This window comes from Falco biarmicus, chromosome 1 (genome assembly GCF_023638135.1).
Source record: "Falco biarmicus isolate bFalBia1 chromosome 1, bFalBia1.pri, whole genome shotgun sequence".
In the NCBI taxonomy this organism is placed as follows: Eukaryota; Metazoa; Chordata; class Aves; order Falconiformes; family Falconidae; genus Falco; species Falco biarmicus.
The window spans coordinates 50098952-50122265 of NC_079288.1; the positions used below are offsets into that span (position 1 = coordinate 50098952).

At 38.9% G+C, this 23314-nt stretch overlaps 2 protein-coding genes across 5 annotated transcripts in view; one reads left to right on the forward strand and one right to left on the reverse strand.

Moving 5' to 3' along the window:
* Positions 1-16428, reverse strand: part of ARFIP1 (ADP ribosylation factor interacting protein 1) — a 44103-nt gene extending 27675 nt beyond the window's left edge. Inside the window, exons 1-3 of one of the 4 annotated variants that reach the window (XM_056336705.1) lie at positions 16293-16428; positions 11952-12031; positions 7132-7233 (exon numbers count right to left, since the gene is read on the reverse strand). In XM_056336705.1, coding sequence (XP_056192680.1) covers positions 7132-7233; positions 11952-12029 — 180 coding nt within the window. In that variant the 5' untranslated portion in view covers positions 12030-12031; positions 16293-16428. Of the gene's footprint in view, positions 1-7131; positions 7234-11951; positions 12050-16292 lie in introns of those variants that run through there. The other 3 variants (XM_056336722.1, XM_056336697.1, XM_056336713.1) reach the window with 3 other exon arrangements.
* Positions 16429-16585: 157 nt separating this feature from the next.
* TIGD4 (tigger transposable element derived 4) lies at positions 16586-21579 on the forward strand. The gene has a single exon (XM_056336685.1). The coding sequence runs from the start codon at positions 16999-17001 to the stop codon at positions 18535-18537; it is 1539 nt and encodes a 512-aa protein (XP_056192660.1). The 5' UTR covers positions 16586-16998; the 3' UTR covers positions 18538-21579.
* Positions 21580-23314: the final 1735 nt, after the last annotated feature.

Below are 23314 nucleotides of genomic sequence, written 5' to 3' on the forward strand. Positions count from 1 at the left end.
AAGCATGTTCGCAATAGGAATCTAAGCAATCATCTGTATTTAAGGTTAAAATGCAGAACATCTGCTTTGTAAAGACAAAAGTTTATATCTAAACTTAAGCAACTGTACTACTTCTGTACATTCCACTTAATTCTAATTTGAAGCTAAACAAGCTCCAGAGTTAAATAAATCCAAATATTACAACACATCCTTCTCAAATAAAACCCTGATATTTGGATCATGAAAATTAAGAGCTAAAATTGTGCATATATACACATCAGGATATTTTACATGAATATATATATATGTATATATACACAAACACCTATTTGTTCAAAGATATCTATTCATTGGCAAAAAGGCAAAGTTCATTGTAAAGAACTGTATTAAACCCAGTTTTTAAACACTTGTATTAACCAGCTGAAACAGACTCTGCTGAAAAGAGATATCCTTGCATAAGAATTTACAAGGAAGATTTACCATTTCTTGATATGTGACCAGAGTTGTCATAATAAAGTCAGTGATCATTAAAATACTACCTTTTTGTTGTTTATAAACATGCAAATTACTGCTCCGTGGAGATGCACTTCTGCATGTAAACTTCAATTTTTAAACTTTTAACATGTCATTCTTGCAACTGACTGTGCTTGCCTTTTTTTTGTTGTTTTTACACAAGCATAAACAAAAAACCTACACAGAAATCTGTAATCATTCTGACAAAGTAATGTATCTTTTCAATCATTTACAAAGAAGGGTAATTTGTAAACTGCCTTAGAGTAAGAAAAGACATGCACAAAACTTCATATTTAAGGGAAGGTATGATAGTACTTAAGATTCTAGTGTTAAGGTAGTACAAATATCTTTCTTTTTTGTTCACACCAAGTGTAGATTTGCTGTTACAACACAGAAGTGAGGACAGATTCCCCTACCACAATAAGGTGATTGTATTTTGTCTACATATTGCTCTTCTAGCTAAGAGGAAGATTTTGATGACCAGAAGATCTGCTTTCAAACTCATAAGTGATTTTTCCCCTTCTTCATAAAAAGGTAATCAAGTTTTTAAAATTCATCAAAATTTACTGATACATTGCAAAACCACAGGTCTGTTAAGGGATCGCCATCCCAAAAAGAAAAAAAAAAAAAAAAAAAAGATTCTTCATTCAGAATTTTCAATTGTATGAGGCTGAAAACCATCGCATATTTATGCACTTCCTATCTAGCAGAAGTATTTTAACATTTTAAGCTCACGGAGACCCAGAGCTAGAGGCAAAAACCCACTGCAACTCGGAAGAGGCCTTCCAAGAAGTCAAAAGGTTATATCACCTACCCCATTCTCAGCCATTTAACATGTTAAAGACTCAAAGAAGCGAAAGTGTGAAATATACATCCACAGAACAGCTGCCCTAACTTAAACAGGTCAAGACAGTGCAAACCTCGTTGTGTTAAGCATTTAAACCACTTTAACCCCTTGTTTAAAATGCCATTTTGATTAGTTCAATTCACCATATTAAACTATAGGTATTTTAGTAAGGTTAGCCTTATTTAAGTGACTAGCAGAGATATTAATCAGTTTATTATACACAACATCTTAGATGAACCACATGAATTTTTGACATATCAATCCTGTTGAGACAGTAGACACAGCGAAGCAGTTGCGCAGAATGCATGCTCGTGAAGGAATGTTGGCTGAATTACAAGGCTATTTCCAAAAAGATACTTCTCATCCATGCGATCTGCAACAACGTAAAACGAAGCAGGGAAAGATACCAAACTGCAGTGTTCCTCCACCAGCAAGAACCAACCTAGTCAAGACTTGCTTACTTTGGAGAAAACTAGTAAAAACTAAGGAATAAGCAAGCAAACAACATTGTTTAATTTCTTAGTTATATCAGTCCATTATTAATGCATGACTAAGCGTTATTTTTTGCTTAGTACAAACAGCAAGTTCAAGACATACCGTTTTACCTGTACTTACTACCTTGAGTAAGCTATTTTAAAACCCCCACATCACTAGCTAGTTCAAGGAGTCCATCAAAAGTAGAGCAACTAAACTGGGAACAATCATACACTCATTTATGTTTTAACAATGGATGATATTTTAAATAAAACTACCCAAGCTGCCTTCAGGAAAAATCTGCACCACATCTTACTGTAAAGTTCACAGTTTAAAGTTGTAAAGATTACAGGTCCCGTGAAACAAAACGCTATGTAGATAGACATAACATTGATCCAGTAAGATAACTGCCTCTGAACCTTAAATTCTTACCCTAACTCATGTGCAAGTGGGGCTCCCTGTACGTATCCAGCATTTTCTTCTTCTTTTTTTTTCCATGAATTAAGCCACTAGATCCTCACATCAATATAAATTCAAGCATAAAATTAAGCGGGAGGAGAGGGGAAGGCTTTAATCTATGCTGAAGTGGCAAGCAACGTGGACTGACATTTCTTCTATTCTCCAATGCGCTGCTCCTCACTCGCAAGACTCACTCTTCTACTACATCCCTTTTGGCTTACCTAATGTCATACTACAACCCAGTTTTAAATGAGTCTCCTGTCTACTGTCATCATTAACATTCATGCTTTTGATTTTTAAGACTGTATGAAGCAGACCACTTGGCAACAAAAAGAAAGACTGGTTGTCTGTGTTTCATCTCTTAAAAATGAACTAACATAGAAATAGATTTTAAATCAGTCAACATTAATTAAAATATTGCCCAGAGTAAAATCTAACTATGCCAGTCAACATAGCAAAACCTACGAGATGAGGTCAGATGTTTCATATAGAATGTGAGTGACAAGGCTGGTGGTTTTTTTTCAGGAGGCAAATGACAAAAAAGAATTTACTTTATCTGTTTGTGCAGTCTGGCCATAAAATTATAGAACAAGATGCTGAACACACGCACTCAGATTCATCAGATCCCAGAGCTTATTTTATAATTCTAGTAAGATAAATTGAAGACTCATAACAAAGTTAATTTATCTTTTGCAACAGTGTGTTGCAAATACAGTGTGTATTGTATACACATACTTAATAATGGTTTTGTCCCCATAAGAGTATAAAATGCCAGGAGAGGAGAGTTCATACTGAAAATGGAAGGAAACACTCGGAACAATTTCAGAGACTCAGACTGATCAAGAACTTCATATAGATTTTGTACAACAGTTTAAACATTACAAATAGCTTACAGCTGCCTGAATACCTTTACAGGCAGACCAGTATTTTAATTAAATTTATTCCTATGCAGCTTTTACACTATATGGCATGTTACTAAATTAGTCCTCACTCCTTCCCTGAGTCCTCAGCTCCCAATCCCCTCAGTGACATTAAACACTCTATTCTGATCACATAATTGTAACAGCATGGGAAAAAAAACGTGTTCTGGAAGTCAGGGATAAGTGAAATAAACAGCGAAGAATATAAACCAGCAAGACACTTTTGAATGTTGAGTTTTCTTGTACGAAGTATTAAGAAAAACATGTTTGGTTAGGAAATGCTTAAGCCCTCTGTTATTAACACAGACTAACAAAACATCCAAACATTGGCAAACAGTTCTAGATATCAAGTTTTTAAAGCTTAAGTGAGTTCCAATAGAGCTTCATGAGCTGCAAAGCTCTGGGTCAAGCTTTTTCATAATGAAAGGACATCAGACATTTCATCCAATGATGTCTGAAGCTACAGCCTTTTTAGTTAAAAAAGTTTCCATCCATCATAGGGCAGGACAAAACTTGTCAGAATTCCACAGGCATCTCTTATTATTACAGACAAGGCAGAATTAGAATGTAGCAGTGTATTTCTGAATGAGACTTTACAGTAAGGCAAACACTTATTTAAGTTACCTTATAAATAATGCTTTTGATTCTTTTTCTTGAACGTAAGGAACAAGAAGATGCATCAAGTAGTGCTATACCACATTCCCACAAGACTGGAATTAATATGCTTCCTTCTCAAACAACATTATGGCAATCTATGCTGTCTGATAAACTGCAAAATTGTCAGCATATTTCTTCAAAGAAAGAGCAACCCTACTTGCCATGTCCAGGTAAATACATTTATACAGCATCTCCTTGAAAATTAAATACTTCTCATGCTTCAGTACATAAAAATACTGCATTTGGTGGAAAATAAATGTGCATTTTCATGCCTGAGTGAGCAGCTTATGGATGAGGTCTGATGGAACTCCAAAACAGAATGTGAATCTAGAGGAAAGCTTAATTTTGCAATTAAAGAACCCTGAAGTAAAGGTTGTACAACTACCTCTTCACTCAGTCTATCAAAAATATACAATCAAAGCTGCTCAAGTGTTTGTGGCAACATAGCTGTAGAAGACCAAATAAAAAAATACAGAAGAAACGATGTCTTATTGTTTACATCCGAACTGTACAACGTCTAGATGAATGGCTCCCTGATCGCAGTAATAACAAACCAAGAAACTAAAATAACCTTGTTCCCCAGCTTCCCAAGAAGGTGGAACTGAAATCAGTATCTTGGAGTTTGAGTGCTCTAAACTCTACTGTGTTTATACATACTCTTACCGAGCACCGTGGTAACAGTACAACTTAAAAGCGGCAACGGTTTCTTGCCTCTTTAAGTTACCTCCTAAAAAAAATCAGTACTTGGCTTGTCATTTCCATAAATATAGAGGAAAAAAAAAAAAAAAGACTCCTGAAAACTTGGCACAGAAATTTTGTGGTGCAATGCATATTGCTTGAGATTAAAACAAAAAATTACCTGGCAAGGAAGTAAAGAGCATAACATCAAGTATTAGAAATAACAAACACAAAGCAAGATGACTAGAAGTTAAATATTAGAATTTGAGACTAACAGATTAGTAAACAGACCTAGATGTTAATTCCAAGAAGTTTGTTTTCTTTGTTTTGTTTATAAGCAGTCCCGATTATCAGATATTCTGAGTTTAGGTCACACATGCAGGTGTTAACTTGTACAAGATAGTTCAAAAAAATAATTGAAGTGCACTTCATCTTCATTGATCTCAGAATAAGCATTGTGGAAGTAATTACAGCAGCAAACTCAACTATGCTTGCATGGTAGAAATTTTTCTGCAACTCCACTGAAAATTTGATACATTTTTGTGGAAGTTCCAAAATATAGTTGACTCCAAGCCAGCAAAATAATTAGCATGCCAGCAAAAACCTACTTCAAGTTTTATATGTGGCCATAGACAAAAACTGCCTTAACATTTCAACTTTCCATAGCAAATGGAAATATTTTAGACTGGAAAAGGACTCTGACCCAGTCAACAAGAGTGCAAGTTGCAGATAAGTATTGGATGCACTATACTGAAGAAGCCATTATTACATAAGGAACAGATAACAGCCAAGTCACAGCAGCATCAAGGTCACTGGGCTTAAAAATAGTAAATCTGTTTCTCTACTTCTAGGTGAACCCAAATTCATTACCACTTCAAGATGTATTTTGATTGTTCCCCTTAAACACAGGTACATCTTTATCAAAATTTAGGTTTTTTCATTAAACATCGTCCTAATTTTTACATTACATTACTGGCAGATGTTAGTTGAATGAAAAATCTTAACAAACATAAGCCCTACCTCATTGCAGTGCTATTAAAAAAAAGAAACAATCCAAACAAAAATCTCGGCCCATTCACAAAAGTAGAAAAAATCCCCAGTAATACGTGCAGTATTTTTTTTAAATAAGAGCTCTAATATGGATGCATTTCCATTTAATGAAGTTTTATACTTTTTTATAGCCATGCTCACTAGACAGCTACTCTGCAATCACAGTCAAACGGTCTCAGATGTTGTTTTCACGATGTACTTTATATTTTAATATGTAAAAGACATTTATACACATTTAGAAAGCATTTTTATTTTTAATAATAATACATGTTTATACTTTTAGTATATATATTTAAATGCTTGTTTTCCTGTTTTATGAATAAAATCACTGGACCAAAAACTAGTATCCTCACGGCTTAGAATCAACAATTAGAAACATATACACTTGATTGTGCATTACAGAGCACCCAATATTTTACACTATTTAACATTCAAAAAAAATTGCCACTACTAATATACCTTTCATACAAAAAAGTTACTGCACATATTCTGCTTCATTTTTTTTAGTTAACTTTTTAACTTATCAGCTTCGAAGAAGTTTCTTCATTAAAGCTGAAACCAGAAGACAAAACTAGACAGATGCTTATTTCACCAATATTCAGGATGCATATTTAATTTGTTTTAAAACTTGTAAAGGCACCCCCCTCTAATCAGCATTTTATTAGGGCAGAATAAAATAAATTTCTGATCAGTATTTCTTTTAGAAATAATCCTGCACTGCAAGTCAGCATGGGACCTTAGAACCCAAGTCTCAACAAATATAAAATAAATGTGGACAATTAACTAGACTGAAAAGCGAAGTAAAAATAAAAGAAAACCGAACCCAAGTTCCATAAACTGTGTTACGGCACCCCCTGCTGGACAGCCAAACACAGGACAGTAAAATATGAAGGTTAAGGGAACAAACTCAAAATTGCATACAGAGGACTATGGAAGTATAATTTTTTTCAACATACAACAAATAAGATGAATCCTGATACCCGTCATCTATATACCTTACTGCAATACAAAGTCATTTTTCAGTTCAACCCAAGTTACTTCTCTCCTGTTTACAACTCCAAATCAGAACGTGACCATCTTCATTTACTTTTAGGCATGTTGCCTCCAAACTTAACACCCCTTAGAAGTAAGTAGCTTGCCTTGAACAATCTGATACTTTGTCACAAAAAATTTAGGATTTGGTAGCCTGAATTCACAGGATCTGTTAAGTCTCATCTTTTAAAAATGCTTGTTGTCCTGTTTTATGAATAAAACTGCAGGATTAAATATCAGTATCAAGGATCAGAGACAAGAAATTAGAAGCATATACACTTGATTGTGCACTACAGAGCACCCAATTCTTTACGCTATTTCATGTTCAGAAATATTTGCAAAAGGTTATTGCAATGTGGAATCACAGTATGTAATGTCAACTTTAAAATTAATTTATATGAGCTTCAAAGGAATTTTTCCATAAACTAGACAACTATGCCTAGTGAAATCTGCTATGCACTGCATTGTAACTTCTGCATTTCTGATAATGTTACCTTGTTAGACAGCAAAGAAAATTCTTACCCTGTTAAAGCCGTGCTCATGTGAATCTTCCAGCTGTCCATTGCTAGTCACAGGAATTTCTGCTGCTGAATTTTTGGGAGACTCTTGAGCCATTGTACCTTCCTATAGTATGAGAAGAAACAGGTTAGCATTTGTCTTAAATTTCCAGTGAGTCATCTATATGAAAATGTTTGATGTATAGGTTTCATAACAGTTTATTTCAAACTCCTATTGGTAATATTCTGATATACCAGCTCTGTATACATTTATTTAAACACATACCCAAATCACATTAATATGCTAGCACAGCTCAGATATATGTAGTTTAAAGCTTCAAGAGAAAAAAACCACTGAAGTTTAACCCATTGATATGGGTGGCGGGGAAGCATCAGACACAAATGAGACATGCAGGGTCAGACAAATATTTTCTATGCGCACTTGACCCTGAGAGTAGTTAATGTATCTCAAACTACAAAAAAAAGGTGAGCCTGGCTAAAAAAAATAATAATTGTACTAGCCAATTATAAGCAAGAACTATTAGAGAAGTGCAATGAGTTTAATCACGTGTTACAAAAAGAAAAGCAGTAATTCCAAACTTTAAAATAGTGTAACTTGCTTCTTGTTTTATCGTAACAGTGCCACCTTCTGGCTGACCTGTGGGTTGCAATGCTTCTTCAGGCACCAGCAGTGAATCTGAAGTGAAATGCAGGAACAAAAATTTCAAAACGCCAATGCAATTCAAGCATTAAAGTTCGTTTCAAAATGCAGCTGCATTGTGAACAGTAGCAGCAGCTGTGAAACCACTGCTTTAAAGAATGTTCCAAGGCACAACCCTGAAGAAATGCACACTGTTCACAAGCACCAGAAGAGGGAATGGCACTCTAACACTCTCCGAAACCAAGAGAAACTGAGAATTTTGGCCCTCTCAAAAAGCTACTCCTAACTCTGTGACATCTTCGTTAGTCAACTGAAGCATAAACAGTAGAAAAACCAACAGAAAATTGAAGCAGTGCTTGTTCAATTACTTACATAAAGTGGTATGCAGTCTTCAAACCAGCCCGTGCACCTGTGCAAGACTGGGAAGACTCGTTGATGGTATACCACCAACAGGTACTCCATAATAGGTGCTTCCTTCCCTTAAAGCTCCTAAATCAGCAAACTGAACCAGCTCTTTTCAGTCAAGGGGCAGGAAGAGGCCCAGTCTGAACTCACGCTGAAGTACCAGCAGCTTTGCCAACCACACACGAAGCCTTTGCAGGATATCCATATCAGGTAAAGATTTTACTGGTACTTAGGATCACCTGCATCATTCTTAATTGGCAACATCTTCTGCCATACCGCATGGCTAACATTTCCCCCACTTTGACCTATCACCATTTCATTTACATCAGTAACCTTGATTTCCGTAGCAAGCTTTGAAGCTTCCCAAGCTTTTTTCTAACTAGTCGCTGTCTGTGGGGTCCAATGAACATGCTCCTCTAACCCCAGATCCCTTTCAAAGCTATGTTACCGTAACTGCTTCCAAAGACTGTAAATTACTGAGACTTCACCTCTGCTGGTCTTTTGAAGCAGAGCTCACTACTCAAACTATTTGGTATCTGCAAGATCTGATTTACATTTCTGAAAATGTAATCAGCTTCTTCAGTTAGCAGCATAAACCACCACCAGAAGTCCATCAGGTTCTGAATAAATGATTTTACCCATACAAAGAAGAGAAAGAAAAAGGCCATGGACAAGCCACTCTTAAGAACCATACATATGAACTACAATCCATGGATGCACATGCATAAAATACTGTCTGAGGTTAAACATTTTCCCCTCTTGAGGATGAACACTTTCTCTACAACGGACTTGGCAAAACTGAATTGAAAGCTACTGCTCCAAAAAATAGCGCTTTATGAAGCACATCCCTAAAATCAGAAGCTAAACATTTAGGCACAGCTTCAGAAAAAAATCTAAATATACAGAAAATAGATCTCAAATCATTTAAGAAAAAGCCAGCATGCTATAAATTCAAGAAAAAGTGAACTTAACACACTAACTTACCCCATCAATCCCTCTCATTTAGGATCCAGTAAGTGCCTTCTTTCAGCACTGGGAAGGAACAGCTCACATACCAGATATTCACACTGGCCTAACATATCAAAATCTGTACAGCCCAGTCTTCACACCCAACTAGAACACAGAACAGCTTTTTGGGGGTTCATCCCTTATACAACAGAACCAACTCAAAACTCATAGCCTTTAAGTCGATGAAAATACTGAAGCACACCAAAAGTTCTACGTTTATTTTATGAGAACTTTTAATAAAGTAATTAGTTTCATTTCATAGAATACAGAATATCTTCAATTGGAAGGGACCCATAAGGATCAAAGTCCAAGTCCCTGCTCCTCACAGGGAGCTGCTATACAGCACCATTAGATCAAATGTTCTAGTTACCTGCCATATTAGATTTTCATTTAGGAAACCTCTTCAATAGCTCAAGCTTCTTCAGCTTCCTCTAAATCTCACATCTGCTTAAACTCCAAAACTAGCAACTACACTTCTACTTAACATGGTAAAGTCAGGTATTTTTCAAAATGCTTGGTCTGTCACAGCTACCTGCTAGGACTGAATGTTGCAATACTGAAACGTCAGCATAAGCTAACACAACTATTTTTGTTCCTCTTTCTGAAAATTATCAGAAAACACGGTGTCAAGGGGAAGTCACACACCATCAGGGGAAACACTTTGGCAGGGATCACAAACAAAACTGCATCTCCAAATTTAAGTAAAGGCAAAACAAGTATTGGGCTTAGGTGCTTCTCATCAAGAATCTCAAATTATGTTGCCAACATTGTACACTGATACATGTTTATGCATTTATTCAGAGATATACATGCTCATGCATATACATACATGTCTCTAATAAATACATATATTAGAAAACAAAGATTCATCAGCTTGTCTGGACAACTTTGGAAATCTAAGACAACCTAGAAGCAATTCACGTTTTTTTAGGTATTCCTACTTGAGTCAAACCTACTTATCAAGTTCAGAGAAAGCAAAAAATGACTTGCTAACTTCAGTTTCATGCTACACCTGAATGGAAGCACCACTTCCCATTGATGAAAGAAGGCCATTTCACCACTCTGCTTTTCCAGTGTTCTGTTTCCCAACCACTCACCCGGCCACAGAGTAAACGCAATCAGCTCACTAGCCTGGCAGTAGACCTTTTCACCACGTCAATTTTCCAGTTTCACTGAGCTGAATCAGTTTGCAGTGAGGTCAGACAAGCACCAAAGACATGAAACGAGCAGCTGAAAAATGAGCGGGATAAACTGCTATTTGGCTCAGCCATAACAAGAAGGCACGGACTGCATTTTAGCCAACAGTCTAATCTAGCACTGCTGCCAAGAACAAGTTCTTGCCCTATTTTCTGCCCTTTACCCCTAACTCTTCCCCCCATCAGCTTTCCACATTGCCCCACCTCTTCCCTGGGCCAGAACAATGCATTTGTACACCAAACAAGATCGCTGAAATGCTGCAGGTTAAAAGAAGGTGACCTATGCCCAGAAAGAGGATGGGTAATTTTTCCTCTCAAATTTTGGTTCTCCAAAACAGTTCATTAGACAGCTGCAACGGTTTCACCCGTGAAACACAAGGGGTAGTAACGCAGTTAGAAACTACCGAAAATGAAGGACTGCTCTCAGCCATAGCATCAGCTTACTTCAGCAGTGCAGTATCTCAAAAAACTCACTCAAACTGTAGGCTATTGCCAAAACCAGCAGCCATTTCTCTTTACCTCTGGATGCATGTTCCTGCAACCTCACACAGTCACAGTAAGCTTACTGATCCAAGCGAAAACAAAACCACCAAACCACAACAGTATTTCTGTTGAAACCACGAGTATGATTGCCGAATCAAGTGTCCCTCTGGCAAGTGTAGCCCACAGCTGATTTAAACTAACTATATAAAGAAACTGAATCCTCAGAAGAAAATTTATCATATGTAGGAAGAGCCTAAAGTAAATCTAAAGAGGTTCCTAAATTTGTATCGATGTATTAGGCATGAGTGACATAAGCACTACAGAAAATCATGAAGTTTCAGCTGGACATTTTGAGTAAGTGTTCATCCTTTAGTAGCTTAATCACCGTCTTCCTCACACACCTCCCTTTACAAATCTCAGTTTTGGAGATATGCTAAGTATCTGTGAAATTGCTATTCTGTTTTTATAAAAAGTTTAAAAAAATTTCACTGACACTGAAACTCTGATAGTGATAAAGTCAGCATCATCTTTTTTCGTTCTTACTCACAATTGGGGAAACACTTTTCATGTTTCTGAAACAGCCTCCCAGACACATCCAATTGGCTAAATATTATTTGGAAAGTTAAAAATTTGATCATAATTTTTAAAAGTCACAGACTTTCCCACAAAGAATGTACAAGCTGTATCTGCTTCCAAGAAAAAAAAGAAAAAAAAAAAAAGATTCACCACTCCAGCAGCAGATAGAATGCCTTGTTATACTGAGGTTACACAAAGATTGCTGCCTTTTAAATATCAACCCTTTCTTCCTGCATTATTTAAACAATTGAACCTCTGCCACACCTAAATCTATCCAATTTACAAAACAAGCACCACAGCACAGAGACAGACTACTGGCTGAAGTAATCTTTTGTTACAAATTAATTGCATTGTTCTTAATAGGGTCTCAAAACCAACCCCACCCATTCAGATAATATCTGTAAACTCATATACCCATACTAACTTCACTGTGCTACATATATCAGAATTTTTGGCAGTCTGAAACTGTTGCTGGGATTGGTTGATTTTACACTAATATAACTATCACCCAATCACCTCAGAGTCAGACTGGACCTCTTCTGCAGCTGGATGAGATTCATCAAGTGTTGTGGATTCATTGCTGTGTTCTGACATACCTGAAAATAAAATAGGTTTGGCATGCATTAATTGATGTGAAAGAAGCTGGATGTTGCAGCTTACAGAAACAGAAGTAGGCTTTCAGAAACGTTTATTTCGTGAGTTCTGCTAAAGCAAAGAGAAACTCCCCTCTTTTGACAGCGACCGTGTCTTTAGCTCTCCAAAACCTAACCAAGACTAGGAATACAGACCAGCACAAGCTTCCCCTGCCAAAACAACCTTCCCCACACAGACAGCTAAGCTTGCAACATAAAACCCAAGAAGTGAAACAAGGTTCTTCAGCTGATATTTACTTTCACCTGCAACAATACACTGACTGTATCCTACCATTGCAAAGATCACAATTCTGTTAAGACATGAGATTTGTCTGAACGTTGCAAGTTTATACGGATGCTAAGCCACTGGAACCTAGTAAGCTGTTCAATATGTTGTGCCTAACTAGAAACAGAATCCCTTTCATTTTATTCTCAAAAAAATTTCTCACCTACAGAGCCAAAGGAAATCAGTAACACTGAGCATGTGCGCAAGAAATCAAGTCTGTGAATACAGCGATCATGAAAGAAAGTTACATACCTAATATAGCTTCAATAAGAAAACTATCTAAATTTGATTTCAAAGAGCTGGCAACTACAAGCGACACCAATTCACTCATTTGTTTGCAAGGAGGAGACAACTGATCATTAAAAATTAAACCGAGTGTGTCACTATTGAGTATAATCACACATGACTTCAGTTCATTAAGTCTTGCACCATTTTATACATGTTCAGTCACATACCAGATCAAGAAAAATCACAAAAAGATAATTTATATTTATATTGTATTTCAATTTCCTAAGCTATAAAACATTTTAACTAAAGCAAATAATTGATAAGGTAAGCAGCTCACATGACAAAGGAAATAAAATAAGGACACAAAGGCTGAGAAACTGAATCATCTAGATCACATTACACTGAATAACCTATGACTTGACTTTGGAAAGCCAAACACATAAAATAAAAGAGATTTTCTCCAGAAAAACAATTCATTCAGGGCTATCACTGAATGAAATTGGATTTTTCTCCAACCAATACAAAGTTCCTTTCAAAGTAATTAATAAATATAACTTCTTCATAAATCTTTCTTAATTTTCTATAATTCTTTTCAATATGAAAGACTGTACAGCAGAGGTGCCGTTTTCCCACACAGTACTGTCCAAACTCTGCTTGTGATTGAAAACTACCTCCGTGCTTAACAGCTTTCTGAATGGATAAAAAATTTCCACTATGGACTAGAAGAACAAGTGCGATTTCTTTGCTCTGCTGGTCAAACAAGAAGCTGAATACATCTCGTAGTGCAGTCCTGATTAAGACAATGCATACCTCAGTTTTACCACATTACTTGGTGATCCTAGAGTAGCATTTGTACCTTACGTACGAACTTACACACCATGGTAATGCTGCTTAAACCTATTAAATGCTGCAAACAGCAAAAATACTTTCTTGATAGCCTTAAGAGCTATTAATGAACTTATCTAGAGGTATGAACCACCTCACAAACCTATGTAGAAGACACTGCATAAAGACAAATAATTCATTTTTAACATCCAGATTAAATTTACCATGTGTGTTACAACCTTCCCCCACCAATTTTTCGTTCAGTATTCTTTTCCTGAGAGCAGCATCATCACTTTCAACGTAGCTCTGCAGGATCACACTGACTTTAAAACATCAGAAGGGGAAAACTGGAGATTCAAAGTGGCTTTTGTAAGAAGTTTAACTGCGCATTCTAGTTTAACTACAGAATTCCTTGATGACTGCTTCTGTATTAAAAAAATGGGGATCAAATGCTGGCTGTAAGGATGAAAACTTTCTACATGTTTTGAGGATTCAGAAGTTAAGATGTTCACGTGAAATTGTGACAAACATGGCATCTACATACATATTTTACTTGTATTTAGGGTTCCATTGCAGAAATGCATATAGATTTTTTTTATCTCAGTATTTCCCGATTTTCCCTTGCAAGTGTCAAGAGAAAGGGCCATTATTTATAAGAGCTTGCTAATCTTCAGTACGGTATGAATTCTGCATACTTATTTTTTTGAGTAGCCATGACTTTAGAACATGCTAGGTGACTGTTCAGTGTACCAAGGCATTCATTACCATCAGCTGCAATTACAATTCAGAGATGTTCTACTTGGAAAAAACATGCCTGATCCATATTCTGACACGAATTTATAAGCCTGCACCCCTGCCCTCATCACTCCTGCCCCTCTGGATTTACATTTTTTTCACCACTAGATCAATTCTGCAAATCCACTCAAACACCGCACCAGAGCAGGACAGAAACAGACTGAGAAGCTTCACCACCCCCCCACCCCCCACCCCCCCCCCCCGGGTGACTAAACCACCTTAAAAGTATGACTGAGGTTGTAATCTGATATGCTAAGTTCTGCTCACCATAAATAAAACCACACAATTTTTAAGCCCTAGGGATTTACATAGCACTTCTTTAACTGGCAAAGTACAAAGCAAAGCAAATCAAAAACTTAAAATCAATATACTAAACTTCCTCTAGGATGAAGACTTCAGAGACATCAAGCCAATTACAATCAGTGGTTATAAGAGCACTTTTATGGACTTCTCATAAAAAAGGCAAATTCATATTTGCTTATTCATGCAAATATGAATTACATGTCATCAACAATAAATTCGGTTTGAATAAGGGGTTTATTCTTCACACAGTTATGTTACATAAGTAAATGACTTGTGGTCTCAGAAACGAGAACCATGGGATTTTCAACAATGACATCTCCTTTTCTAAGCAGGACGCACTGGCTCCTTCATTTAAGAGTTCCTCTGAAGTTAACTGCCAATAAGGTAAAAGCAAGATATCTTCTGTCCAAATAAAGTCTATTACACACTTTTATTGTTGTCTTACTACTCCACTGCATAGATCAGCAATAAAAGTTTTTGTAATACTGCAGGAAATGCAAGTGCTGGTGGAAAATAATGATTTAACACGTTTTCTTAATTTCAGTTTCTAAGAACACTATCACTAATTCTTGTCAAGATCAATTGCGTTTTGAAAAGAATTTAAAGAACTTCATTAAACGCTTTCTGCTGCAATCACACCGTATCCTCCTCTTCATGCTGAAACTCACTGGCTGCTCCACTTGCATCAAGACATGATGGAGATAAGGACCGGAGAACAGGGCTGCTGTCACGAACTTCCGTACTCCCGACTCCAGGTCAGCCTGCCCCTAAACGCTTTAACGCTCTGCTTGTCTCCAGCTTAGCTAAGGCATGGGCTCCCATTACAGTTTCAACTTCTACCAAAACAGAAAGAAGCAGTTGATCAAGATACTGCCTCCGCTTCCAATTTTGCCAATCTATGTTCTTCTGTATTACTTATTTCTTGCGGTCTTAACTATCTCTGTGTGTGTACATACAGATATACATAAACATATATATGACTTAAACAGCCATTTAGTTTTGGAGTTGCACTGATCAAATAACATCCTTCTCCAGCCCTGCAAAAGAGCCCTTTTGTCATGTTTTTCTACAGAATCAACACCTACATAACAAAGCCACTGACTGCAAGTGTGAACTCCTCGTTACCAGTTCCACCAAGCATAAAAAGCACATATTAGACACTGAACCTACATGCAGTTCAGGGGATGCAAGATTAAAGGCTATGAGGGGGTTTCAGTGAAAAATGATAGATCAGGGATGTCCTACAAGCACCACTAGAAGAATTGCTTCTAGTTTGTAAACAATACCAAACACAACACCCGCTTGTCACACACCACCACAGTATTTCCATGTCTTTAAGAACAGCGAAGCCAGCTGCAACAGACAAACTGGAGCACTTCAAACAGTAATTGTCAGGGTGTGGAACCAAGTCCCAGGGGCACGAAATTCATGCGGCACCTCGAGTTTTCTTCCTCCACCAAGCCTTCGCTCCCGACCCTGGAGGCAAGGGCACCCGCTCAAGGCCTGTTGGCGGCGGGGGGGCAGCCCACAGCCCCTAGAGGGCCTCGCTAGGGGCTGTGGGCTGCGCCCCCGCCGCCAACAGGCCCTGCCGCCCACACCTCCAGCCTGACCGGGAGACCGAGGAAGCAGAGACCGCTCCCGCGGTGCAACACACAGGACAGGCCGGAGCGGGGCCGGTGAGGTGCGGCGCTCCCCGCCCCGCCGCTGCAACCCCCGCACCGGGCAGGGCCGGCCCCATCCCAGGCCCCGGGGCCCAACAGCCCGCCCCGGCCACGGCCCGGCCCTCACCTGCCGGCGGCGCTGCTACGGCCACGGGGACGTCGTGCTGACGGGGGACGGGACGGAGGGAGGGAGGGGGGGAAGGAGGAAGGCGGGCGGAGCGGCGCTGCCCCCTCTCCAGCTTTGATTTTCTTCCTTCTCCGGTACCCGCAGGAGCCGGAAGCGCTTGGCCGGAAAGGCGGCTGACGGTGGCCTCGCCGGGGAAGGCGCGGCGGGAAGCGGCCTCTCTAGCCTGCAGCGACCGTGTCTATGGTCGCTGGCCCGCCGAGCCGTTGCCATAGCAACCAGAGCCGGGGCCACCGATCCCCGCCCCTACCCGGCCCTGCCGCCGCTTGTGTGTTACCGCCGCCCAGCGGAAGCCTCGGGAGGGGCGCCCCGGGTCTGGGGGGGGGTGCCCAGAGGCGGGGCGGGGTTACAGCGGTCACTGCGGTGGCGGCCACCCTCAGCGGGCGGGCTGTCCCCTCCTCAGGGCCTGGGCTGGGCCTGGGGTCCCGCTGCTCGGTGCTGGCGGCGGGGCCTGCGCCCCGGCCGAGGCGGCGGCAGGGTTGAGCTCTGTGGCGCCGGCGGGTGTGTGCCCGCTGCGGTGGGAGGCCCTGCGGCTCCTGCCAGGTGCCGTGCCCCTGAGATCGGCGGCTTGGAAACCCGCCGCCGCACCGGGGGCGCCGGCAGCCGGCAGCGTTGGGGCGGGAGCCGCCTGGAGCCGGCGCTCGGTGCCATGGCAGAGGCTGCGGGGAGCCCGCTGCCCGCCCCCGCTGTGAGGAGGAAAAAAAGCATATCTATCGAGGAAAAAATCGACATCATAAGTGCTGTGGAGAGCGGCGAGAAAAAGGCAGACATCGCAGCCAAGTATGGCATCAAGAAGAATTCCTTGTCTTCAATTATGAAGAATAAAGAAAAAGTTTTGGAAGCCTTTGAATCCCTACGGTTTGATCCTAAAAGAAAAAGGCTGAGGACTGCTTTTTATACCGACCTGGAGGAGGCGTTGATGAAGTGGTACAGAATTGCTCAGTGCTTGAATGTGCCTGTAAACGGTCCGATGTTGCGCCTCAAGGCTAACGATTTTGCCCAGAAGCTCGGACACAGTGATTTTAAATGCAGCAATGGCTGGCTCGACCGTTTCAAGTCGAGGTACGGTTTAGTGTTCAGAGGTCAGCCCGTAGAAGCGGCTGCTACTACTGCAGTGGATGCTCCAACTCCTTGGTACCAAAATGTTCTTCCTGGTTATTTAAATGATTTTCAGCCAAAAAACGTGTTTTATATACAGGAGACTGGATTGTTGTATCAGATGTTACCACATAACACGTTTGCATTTAAAGGGGAAACTTGTTCTGTAGGTAAACTAAGTGAAGAGAGAATAACCGTAGTGGTGGGTACAAATATGGATGGCTCTGAGAAACTTCCTTTGCTTGTTATAGGAAAAAACAAATGTCCACAGCCTTTCAAAGATGTGAAGGCGTTACCTGTGGATTATGAAGCAAATGATAAGGCATGGATGACTTCAGAACTGTTTGAACAGTGGATGCATAAACTTGATCACAGATTTCAAGCACAGCAGAGACAAGTAGTTATTCTGGTTGATTCTCTCCCAGCTCACACAGAAGTAAAGAACCTGAAGTCTGTCAAATTAGTGTTCTCTCCTCCAGACTCATCTTCATGTGTAACTACAAAACGAGGGGTTATCAGAAGTCTGAAGGTTAAATACAGGCATTGTCTTATCAAGAGATTTGTTGACTGTGTAGAAGGAAATAAAGAGTTTATGCTGTCTCTTCTTGATGCAATAGAGATGTTGTACCTGTGCTGGAAGGAAGTAACACCAGAGACTATAGTAAAAAGTTACTCCGAAGCAGGATTCAAATTAGAAACCAAGGCAAATGGTAATGACACAGAGGTTAAAAGCCATTTTGATTTGATTGCACATGCACAGGCAGCTGGAGTGGAGTTTCCAGAAGGTTTATCTTTGGAGGACTATGCGGCTCTAGATGACGGCTTGTTAACTTATGAAATGCCCACAAATAATGAAAGGATGTGTGCCAAAGAGAGCGCATCAGATGAAGCTGGGACATTTGCTGGTGATGAAGATGAGGATGAAGGTGATCGATGTCAGGGAGCTGAACAGCCTTTACCATCAAAAAATGAAGCTTTGAGTGCTTTAGATACCCTTCGAAAGTTTCTCAGAAGTCAAGACACAGATGATTCTCTTCACGATTCCCTAGCTGACCTGGAGAATTTTATTCAACATGTAGCATATAAATAAATACTTTAGCAAATTGTGAAAGTATGTAATTGAAAAAAACAGGAATTATATAAGTAAACAGAAATAGGCGGTTTAATAACAAGTATTGCTGCAATATTCTCTAGTGTGTCTTGCTCAGGTGCTTAATGAAAGAAATTGGAAATTGTGAAAAAGGCTATGGACTGAAGTTTCCACAAAATCACAAGGAAAGAACATGAAATTTGGGTTGGAGAGTGGAAATGAGCTGAAACTTTAAAATTATAACTGTAGTAAGTACAGTGGAGGGAAAAGCCATGCTTCAAGCAGTTTGGTGCACTCTGGATGAACTAGTGCCCACTTTGAATCCTTTCTTCAGGAAGAGATTAGCACTTCTTCACATTGATAATTTCACTGGTGTATTAGGTGTTGTTGACAGTGGAACAGTAAGTGTTAGCTTGGTGCTTTTGATACTTAAAAAATTGAATAACACAGAAAATACATGCTTAACTTCTGAGAGCTAAGGGTTTTTTTAAAATAAGGGGGGGTTGTCCTGGTTCAAGAATTCTGGCCATAGTTTATTCTTGCAGCAGAAAGTTAGCAGATTTGGATGCGTTTTGTTTTCTTTAAGCTGCTCCTGTGTGAATATACACAAATGGCATAATCATTTATCTGAGAGTCAAAAGACAAACAAACCTTTACATAGCCTTTGAAGAGGTCAAAAAGGAAGGTCATTCTCTCCCTTTCAGCCTTTTTGGTATTTGGATTTCAGGTAGGCCCTTCTGTGCAACTCCATGTAGTGCTACGGTAAATACAGGAAAAAATCAGCCTGTGTAGTATCTGCACTCAAAACCTTACTGACTCTTATAATTTACTACAGTTGTAGGCTTTGTTGTAGGATTCAACACACCAACGTGGTTTATTATTATAAGTACCCTTAACAAGGATGCTGTTTGCATGAATGCAGTGTGAAGTTGAGCAAATCACAGTACATTTACATGTCTTCAAGTATGCATTTCAAGTAATGGTAATCATACCAGAGCCAAAAATCTCCATTTATATGAGACATAGTGCTTGTGACTTTTTTTCAAAACCTGTTTTAAATATTTTCCGTATCTATCAATTTATTTTTTTTCAGAAGTTAGAGATAATAATTTTTCTAAATTAGAGGAAGAAGAAAATATTTTATGGAAGGCCTTTAGGAAATCTATGTAATAAAGAATCTATTATGGTGCTTATAATTAAACCATGAGAAACAATCTCTTGCTTGTTTGAATCTTCAGTTCAATAAATAGTTTGGCTAAAGCTTTACTTTTCTTACTGTTTTCTTGCTGTTCTTGCTAGTGGAAGACAGTTTATCCATTTATAAAAGCATTTCAGAAAATATATGAAAATGTTGGAAGACAGTGAAAATATTGGAGGGGGTTAGAAAATTCCTATGGCATACATAAACTTTATGAATATTTTACTAGAACCTCTAAAAAAAAAAATTTCTTGTTATGAAGTATCTGATGTGAATTCCATCCAAAGGATATTCTGATTAAATAAGATATTTCTGTTGAAATTCCAGTACATGAAGTCACACACAGAGATACATTGATTCTGTGAAAGAAGTACCCCTCTGCGTTATCTCTTTTAACTATTATTATGTTAAAATCCAAATCCAAAGTCTTTTAAATTCTGAAGCTGTGTCAAATAAATCAACACATTTTGCTTGTTTAAATACTTTGGAACAAGCTTATGAAAAGTACTTTTTATTTTGGCTAAACTTGTTTGAAGTTCATATAAATCCCACAGAGCCCTATGGATAATTTTCCTGTAGTAATTTTTTGATTTAAAATGTATGGTTTTCTTTGCAACAGCTTCTCCTGCTAAAGGCAAGTTGAGGGAAAAGTTTCTATTAGCCATACAGTAAATGTGCATACTTTTTAAGATTTGACTCCATGTGGACCTCATTAGCCTGGGATCCAGACGAGGAAACTCTCTGTTTCCTTCTAAGAGAACTTTGAGTGTGAAAGTGTTGGACCCGAGTGAGAAAGACCTGCATAAGTAAGCAGCAAATCTTGGTTAAACAAGGGTTCAATCTACAAGAAGTGTAATCTTTGCAAGATGAAGCTCAGATAATCAGGAAACGGGAAATAATGTTAGCTGGTAACAAGGGAAGTGTATTACTAAGGGCTGTGAGATTTCCTCATGAGAACAACAGGAAGGATTTACTAATTTGGCCTGGACTTTGAAGGTGAGTTGTGGAACTTGCTTTAAAAAACATACAATCCATCGAAATCATGTATCTTTAGAGAATATATGACTTTTTCCTAGATTACTAGTTCATTCTGGGAAATCAAGCTAAAATGCGCTCACTGAAACTGTTGGGTTTTTTTAGGTCAGACACTTCATATTCTAATGCTATAGCTTTCAAAACCGTTTGGGAGCCCAAATAGTTCTTTTCACTTGGATTTTGGTCACGTTTGTAGTCAGAGAATGTGAAATCCATTTTGAAGCTTGTTGCTGTTTCAGGTGTTTGTTGACAGGGAAGTGCAGACTCCTCAGATCCGAAATGCTAGCAGTGAAAAAGGAAGTGGTACGCTATGTAAATGTTACTTTGTGTACACAGTTTGAGCTAGAGATTTTTTTTACATTATCTAGGTAAAGCACCAGGACACTGGTTTTTCGCATCTGGGGCGGTATCTTGGAGGGAGAGAGAGCATATTGCTTTAGACAGCACCATATTTAAAAAGAAGAACCTTCTCTACAAAAGGCAGGTTACTAAGGCTGTCATTTGCTTAATACTTCAGGTATTCATTTGGACAACTGTGTGCTCTTTCCTATATGCTCTTCTACTTTACGCTATGGTTAGATAATAATTCTGTGTTTTGGCATAGTCAGTGAGGTCACTTTCAGTAACCCAAAGTGACTTCTAGAAGTGTGAACTGAAAATACAAAGTTTTAAAAATATAACTTGACTTCCAAAAAAGGCCAAAATAGAAAAAAATATTTGGAAAGTATGTTTCGTATAATCAAAAGCATCCTCAGAGTCATTCTTGAGACAAGTAACCTGTAAAATCAAATATGCTTTTCAAAATACATCTGCATTTGAAAATTTTAATAAATATTACAGTGTTTCTGATTTTTTTTTTTTGAGTGTTACTGTTGTGTGCAGTTCTGGTTATTTACCTTTCAGATCTATAAAACTACATCTTCTTTTACAACTGTTACTCAAAGGTTACTCACCTTCTCTCTGGTAAAAGGAAATTAACAAGTTTTTGCATCCTTAGGCAAAAATAGAAGAGAGGGGATGGTCAGGGGTTTATAGGACAGCAATCTATACGTGCCTATATACCCAATATTTGTGATAAATAGGTAATTGAGGGAGTAATTAAGTCCATGGTTTCTCATTATTATGTAAGTCCTCAGAATTACAGTCTCAAACACTCAGAATCTTCAGTGGTTTTAAATTTTAACTGCAATATTTTCATACATCTACATTAAATTATAACCTTAAAATATTGGTAAAATACCTTCAAGATTTTTTTTGGTGGTTGTGTGCATTGAAATGGCAGAGTGAATATTGGCCTGCTCAACACCTAACTAAAAAACGGGGTGACTGGGCAACCGTGGCACGCAATGACAGCGTTTCACCGTATTTTCTTCCTTTCATATCAATAAAAAGCTGGTGCTTCCTATTTTGGGGACACCGTTGTTAAAGGAAGACTTTGCAAAGTTCTTATCAGGAACTGAATGGTGCTGTCACCAGAGAAGAGGTTTTATATTTAATCGAGGAAGTCATGTGTATCTAGGTGTTTTAATATGCCTATTTTGGGTGTTTCTTCCTTGAAAATCAGAACAAAACGCAGTCAATTCAGGAGCAAACAAATCTAATTGAAATTTTGGTGATGTGATGAGTGATAGCGCACTTCTACCAATACCTTCATTAACAATAGAAAGATCTTGGCGACAGATGATAACAATTTTATGTCCAACAGCCTATGTTTTTACATGTAGTTTTTATATTGCTAAAGCAGTGTCATGTAGACATGTGATTCCCTTTTGCTGCTGTAATGCACTGTGGTATAACCACATCATTGTTCTGTAAGTTTACTAATTTGGGTGTAGCTCATTGCCCTTATTGCTAGTACAGTTGCTCCGTTTGAGATGTATTTTCTCTGTCACAACTGTAGCTGTGTAATGGTATTGGTCTATTTAGAACCGTACAACTTCTGGGTTAGGGCAGAGTGGGAAAACCAGTAGCGTATGCCAAATTTTTCATAGCTGTGTCACCTCTGCTCCTTGAGCGGAATGGAGAAGTGTAAATTACAAATTACTGCGATCAGTAAAGTGAACAAATACCATGCTGAATTACCACATCTGCTGAGTGAGAAGGTGCCATATTTACAATTTTTTAAATGCCTTACTGTGTTTTAAAACGTTTCGGTTGAAAGGCACGCTCTTCCTAAGCTTTCGTGCCGTCCTACCTCTGGCACAGCTTTCCAGCCTTGTTGTGTGAGTAGCACCGAGGGGAACAGGTCAATCCCCTCTCTGCACACATAGCTACAACCCATGCAAATTGTCACCCTGCACGCAGGCGGTCGGCCGCATCGCTGGGGAGGTGAGCTCCAGGGCTGGCGGCTGTCCTCCACCTCTGCGTTTGCGTTGCTTTGTGTGCCTGTGCGAGCACTTGGTTACAGTTACGGGGGTAGTGACTCATCTGTCTGGGAAAGTTGTGGTCTGGTGGGGTGGTGCAACCTCACCCCAAACGTGGGATGAAACACCATTCGTAATACATCGATCGGCTCTGGAAACTCTGCAGGACCCAGGATTACTG